Genomic DNA, 6,160 nt, shown 5'->3' with positions numbered 1-6,160 from the left:
GACTTTTCAGGGTTTTTAATAGTCACATGCAGAGGTCCTGTTCATTTCAGCTCCTTCACTGCCAAACCTGGGGAAAGAAAGATGGATGGTTGACACAATTCCCTTTGGAGCTACCCCCTGCATTTCCCCGCCCCTCCCTCTGCAAAGTCAGGATTATCAGAGCAGGCTCTTTTGAGAATTAAATGGACTATACTCTGTCTGGGACCAAGGAAGCCATTTCTGGGATCAGACAGAACCGAGAATCACAGCCACAGGAAACACCTTAAAGTGGCTCTCCCAATCCTGCTCACCCCACTACTGCCTCAGGGTTACTCACCTGGGGGCAGGGACTGCTTCAGCTTCTCCGCCTTCTCCTTGTCTGTGATAACCAGGGTGTAGAGGTACCTGCTACAGCGGACCTTGAACTTTACATTATCCTTGTTTTTCTTGATCTTGACAGCTGCCAAGGAAACCACAATCCAGGATGAGAACCAGTGCAGAACCACAAAGAGGTCACACACCTTATACTCTTAAGTGGCTGAAACTTTCAGCCACCCCCCACCCCACTTCCCTCTGCTTTCAAATGCTGAATTTTCAAATGCAGGAAAGCCACTTTCCCGGTTGTACTCAATTAATTTACACATGCACACAAAATCTGCACTTAGTACACTAAACACTGCACCACAGAACATTCTAGAACGACCTGTGATAACTTTTTTAAAGGGACAGCTTATACAGGAAGGAAATGAGTTATCTGCTGGGATTAATAACTTTCCAGCCTTCCACTTTTGGCAACCAATTCTCTACCCACAAGGACACCGGAAGCACAGAGCTCCTGTCAGACGCTCCACTCAGTGTTCGGGGAAGCTCCTCCTACATTTTTGTGGAACCTGGTTATTAGTAATATTTTTAAATTTTGGGTAAACTCATGCCTGTGTATGGGCACAGACACGTGAGTGTGGGTTGCCTGGAGTCCAGAAGAGGCTGCCAGTGCTATAGGCACATTTGAGAGCCGAAGGATGCCGGGAACCAAACTCCACACTAGCTGTAAGGGCTCTTAACTCCACTCATGGTTAGAAAGCAGTCAAGTGCCTAATGCTTCAGACTCAAGCACCTAACCAGAGACACGCATTCTGCCTTAACCTCACAGAACAGCACAAGATCGCCGCACACCTGTTCTCTCAACTCTCTGCCAGTGGTTACTCCTGGGACAGGGCACTTCACAGGAAGCACCAGGGCTCAGTCTGGCTCCTATCTTACCAAATGCAGACATGGCCACAGCATCCACCCCATGCTGCCCAGCAGCCACTGCACCCCTGAACATTGAGTCAAACATTATCTCCAGCCTCTGGAGGTCATTGATGTCTGAGACAGGGTCTCATGTATCCAAGCAGATCCCGAACTCACTGTGGTGGAGGGCCTCGAATTCTCCGGATCCTTCTGCCTCCAACCAAAAGCCCTGGGGTTAAAGTGGTGCCTTACCATGTCCAGTTACGCCAGTGCTGGGAAATGACCCCCGGAGCCTTAAGTGCTAGGTAGGGGCCCTCACATCCCAGTCCCAAGCATTACTCTAAGTGCAGCCACGCATAACGAGATACAGCAATTCCGCCTCCGAGGAAATAGCCAATATGATGAAATAAATGCCGAGTCGGGCTGACAGAACATGTGTAAGCAGCCTACCAACACAGTAGAGACACCGTCCAGGGCATCCCGACACGTTTGCAATACCAGCACTTGGGAGTCAGAGGCAATTCAAGGTCAACGAGAAGCCAGTGTGATAGCTGAGTGGCTAAAGGCACTTGCTGCCAAACCCAAGGACCAGAGTTTGGTTCCTGAGACCTGCCCATAGGAAAACCAACTCCCTCAAGATGCCCTCTGGCCCCACATGTACACACACAGTATAAACAAAAACACAAGGAGGAAAACAAGTCAGAAATGGTGGCCAGGAATACCAACTGAACATTTGGGAGGCTGAGAGAGGAGACTCCCTGCTCTAGATCGGAGGTCAGCCTAGGCTACAAAGTAAGTGCCAAAGTCACTCAGGGTCCATATAGCCTGTTTCTAAAAACAAAGGCACCTCTCCCAACAAATATGCTTGATTCCTTTTTTTAGCTACTTGAGGAATTTGATGGATCGGCTCGGTTGACCTCACCAATCCGGAGGTACCACCTCTAGCTTCACATTCTCCAAGTCAAACAGGAAGAAAGACCTGTGGCCCCTGACAGAGCTGGGAAGGCAGTGCCAGAACACAGACCCTGCTGAGCCCATCAGCAGGAGACATCCTCCTGGCTGGTGGCGGCCGGCCCACACAGCACCAGATCAGAGGCAACAGCTTGCCTGACGTGACAGGGCACACCTAAGGTCCTTGCGGTCCATCCAAAGGCTCTTCCTGTCCACCTAACAAGACAGCCCAGCAGGGCCTACTTCCGCTCATTATCTGGTGCTCATAAAGACGGATCTGAGAGGAAAAGGAAGGCACACGGGGCTATCTCACATAGCAGAAAAACAGACTTTTTTGCTCCCATGTGAAGATAACGTCACCCAAGGTCTCTCACTACACACATCCTTCCAAACATCCTTTAAATAGGAGAGGACAATTCCCTCCTTGTGTATGAAGGAACAACACAAAAACAGCAGGGGCCGACAAACGTCTTTGAACCTGCTTCTTTTAATCGTCTATTTTTGACACAGTGTAGCCAAGGAGAACCTCGTCATTTCCCCATCCCTTTGTCTCTGCCTAGCGAATTCGGGGATTACCTACTCTGTGCACCAGGCCTGGCTCTCAATTCCAGCTCATGCAGAGTGGGAACGAACCCAGCGCGTCTAGAAGCGTCTTGCTATGTAGGCCAAGGCTGGTGCTGGATGCTCCATCCTCCTGCCTTAGCCTACGACTAAGCAAGCATGGGCCAGCATGCTGGGTCTGTTTTCGTCTCGTTACCCTTTATTTGGAAGCTGGAGATTACAGGTAAACGACACTTCCTCTTTTTTTAATTATTTGAAGACAGGGTCTCCCTATGCAGTCCAAGAGGGCTTCTAACTCAGAGATCTCCGGCCTCTACCACGTGAGGGCCGGCAAGGTACTTAATGATCAGGGTGTGCACAACTGGCAGCTGCAGACCTTAGTGTTTGTGACACGCTGGATGCCATGCTTTCAAGCGATCCCGTTCGGGAACCCCACCGCAACACCGGAAAGAAACTGCTTTTCAGAGGCGCCCAATCCCTCCCTCGGCCCGTCCCACGGGCTCGTCCCGAGCCTACTGGAAGCGCACACTCACATTTGGCATCCTTCCGCCGGGCTGTGAGTAGAAAGTCCTTGATTTCCTCAATTTTCCGAGGCTGCAACACAGGGGAAACAGAGAATGAGTTCGGGGGACATAAAGCGACCTTGAGGCGATCAAGCCCGTCCCGGTCCCTGGTCCCGGACTCACCATGGCGACGGGCGCTCGGCTCTGGCGTCAGCACCTGTGGGGAACAAGCCTCCGAGTTAAACGGCCGCGATCCTGCTTCCCCGATCGACCCCGCCGCACCCCTTCCTCCTCCCTCACACGCTCCCTACAGACCCGTGCTCCCCAAACCCAACCCGGCTACGGATTGCCTCGGATTTAACTCCCTTCCCCACCTGCCCAGAAAAACTCACAGGAGCGAGCACCGAACAACGGAAAAAGAACGAAGCTTCCGCTTCCGGGCAGTTAAACCCGCCCAACGGAGGAAATTGAGTACGGTGTCGGGAAAGGGCCAAAACCATTTATGCGTTCATAATTTCAATTTCATCAGCCCTGCCCTCTTCTGGTTCAGACTAGTAGTGCAACTTCTTAAAGTATTAGTAAGGCTGCTAGCATCACCCATCGCCTCCCTTCTTATCCTCTCGCCACCCCTGTTATCCCCTCTTTCTGTCACCTATTAATTTATTTTTACATTTTATTTTTATTTCGTGTGTATTTAGTTTGCGTGTATATCTGTGCCTCGCATGTATGCAATGCCCATGGAGGCCAGAAGAGGGCATCGGATCTCTGGGAACTGTAATAACAAACAGTTGTGAGCTGCCTCGTAGGTGCCAGGGATCCGAACCCAAGTGTTCTGGAGGAGCAGCCTATATCTTCAGATCCAGAAATGATTCGCTTTTTTTTTTTTTTTTTTTTTTGAGACAGGGGTCACTTATCTTCATGTTTGTAACAGGCCCAGCAGAAATGAAGATATTCCAAAGAGACAGTTGTGTGCCGCACTTGATCAGGCAGGGCAGAATTTCTGCAACTGCCTAGGTAATCAGAAGTGGCTCCTGTGTTGGCTTTTTCTTTCTTTTTTTTTTTTCGGAGCTGGGGACCTAACCCAGGGCCTTGCGCTTGCTAGCCAAGCGCTCTACCACTGAGCTAAATCCCCAACCCCACTGTGTTGGCTTCTTAAGACCCATTCTCGAGCTCAAGAATTGAGCCTCCTAGGCTGGAGAGATGGCTAGGTGGTTAAGAGCACTGACTGCTCTTCCAGAGGTCCTGAGTTCAAATCCCAGCAACCACATGGTGGCTCACAACCATCTGTAATGGGATCTGATGCCCTCTTCTGGTGTGTCTGAGAACAGCTACAGTGTACTTATATATAGTAAATAAATACATTAAAAAAAAAAAGAACGTAGCCCCCCCAACACCCATTCAGCACAGATCGCTTCTTTAGACATGTAAGGAAATGCTTTGGGAAGGCAGCGTTGGTTCTGTTTGCCCACTGGGTCCCTCTCAGCTGCCTTCACACCCGGCCCTAACTTCCTTAGCACCTTGTTAGTCTTTATAACGCCTTGGAGCGTAGTCTCCAGGAAACTTTAGTTACTGATTTTATTTTTATCCACTGTTATTTTATTTCAACAGCTCTACAAATGTCTCCATTTTATTATGTTTCTCTCCCCCCCCCCAATTTAATAACTCACAACAGAATGTAATTGCCTTGTACTTATTACTGTGGTGCGGCCCCCCAGAGGAGGATGAGCGCTTGGCCGGGAGGTGTTGAAATTCACCTCTCCCTCTCCTCCCCCCTCCCTTTGGATGAAGGTTCCTTCGTTGGAGCTCCTGCCTCCCGGTGAAACAGGGCAGAAAAACTAATTGTGCAGGAGTCCTTTTCAAGAACAGAGCTGTGTTTCCGCAACTGAAAACCTGTCTGCTGGTTTCTGTTGGGTTTCAGACCCCGGAGCAAGCAGCAGAGGCGCGCATTTTATAGTCCAAAGCAGACCTGGCCTCCAGCTTTTCCTAGCATCCCTTGGTCCCTACCTGGCAGACATCTATACCAACCCATGTGATGAGCTGTCCACATCCCCACCCCGCCCTCGGGCTCTTTGCTGTATAATCCAGACATTTTGGTCTCTATGTTCTCTCTGCTTCTGCTTATTCCCCCTCTTCTCCGGTCTCATTCCTTGGGACCAGTGAACTCATTAGCCCGAGAGCAGTTCTCCCAATAAACCTGTTTTAATCTGGCTTGAATTGGCTCATTTTTACCGGTGGAGATAGAATTTATCAGTAATCGCTGGAGAAGCTTAGCGTGAGATGTCGGGAGGGGGTGCGGGGGGGGGGGGCGCCAGATACGATCTGAGAATCGGCTGTTCTGTCCTGACCCGGGACATTCCCATAGTTCCCTGCTCGACTTTGCTGCTGGCCTTCTCTCCAGGGCAGATGCCTTTCCGGTCTTTTTTGCCTCCCTCCTCCTCAAGTAACTGCTCCTTTGGCCAAACCGAGAGCCTCTTAACTTGCTGGTGCTTGTGGTCTGCGGGAACTTCTTTATTACGACGTCCCTTCATAGCCCATTCCATGTTCTACTTGGGGGCAGACCTTCAGGTCCGATGCTCCTCCCTGGTCCCCTCTGATAAAGCACCTTTGATGCGGTGGGAGGGGGTGCCTTAGCGGGCACGGAATGAAAGGAAGTTTTGTCTGGGACCTGGAAACGGGGACTGGAGAAGGAATGGAGGCAGAAAGGGGACAGAGAAGGACACAGAGAGACGAGATCTGTATAGGCTGTGTGGCAATGGGGGCGGGGGGTTAACTCTGTGTTTTTAAAGACAGAGTCTCCCCCGCGTTGAACTCGCTATCCCGGAACTCACTGTGTAGACCAGGTTGACCTTGAACTCAAAGAGATCTGATGACTCCCAAGTGCTAGGACTAAAGTAGTGGATCACCACACCCAGACTTTTTTTATGGGGGGGGGGATA

At 50.5% G+C, this 6,160-nt stretch overlaps 1 protein-coding gene across 3 annotated transcripts; it reads right to left on the bottom strand.

Moving 5' to 3' along the window:
* Rpl38 (ribosomal protein L38) lies at window positions 1-3,657 on the bottom strand. Of its 3 annotated transcripts, none has more exons than XM_008768393.3 (5): window positions 3,599-3,657; window positions 3,408-3,441; window positions 3,255-3,315; window positions 317-439; window positions 1-67 (listed from the first exon to the last, which is right to left on the bottom strand). In XM_008768393.3, the coding sequence occupies exons 2-5, from the start codon at window positions 3,408-3,410 to the stop codon at window positions 42-44; spliced, it is 213 nt and encodes a 70-aa protein (XP_008766615.1). In that variant the 5' UTR covers window positions 3,411-3,441; window positions 3,599-3,657; the 3' UTR covers window positions 1-41. The 3 variants fall into 3 exon arrangements, with proteins under 3 accessions (XP_008766615.1, NP_001071060.1, XP_038942796.1); NM_001077592.1 differs by having other exon boundaries at window positions 3,617-3,636; XM_039086868.2 differs by having other exon boundaries at window positions 3,540-3,616.
* Window positions 3,658-6,160: the final 2,503 nt, after the last annotated feature.

Source organism: Rattus norvegicus, chromosome 10 (genome assembly GCF_036323735.1).
Source record: "Rattus norvegicus strain BN/NHsdMcwi chromosome 10, GRCr8, whole genome shotgun sequence".
In the NCBI taxonomy this organism is placed as follows: Eukaryota; Metazoa; Chordata; class Mammalia; order Rodentia; family Muridae; genus Rattus; species Rattus norvegicus.
This window is presented reverse-complemented; position numbering and strand designations above follow the sequence as displayed.

Excerpts from the sequence above, each read along its gene's own strand:
- Rpl38 (XM_008768393.3), bottom strand. Across the intron at positions 440-3,254 it reads CCGGCGGAAGGATGCCAAAT|CTGTCAAGATCAAGAAAAAC; the intron begins GTGAGTGTGCGC and ends TTTCCTTGGCAG. Across the intron at positions 68-316 it reads GAAGCAGTCCCTGCCCCCAG|GTTTGGCAGTGAAGGAGCTG; the intron begins GTGAGTAACCCT and ends TTCTTTCCCCAG.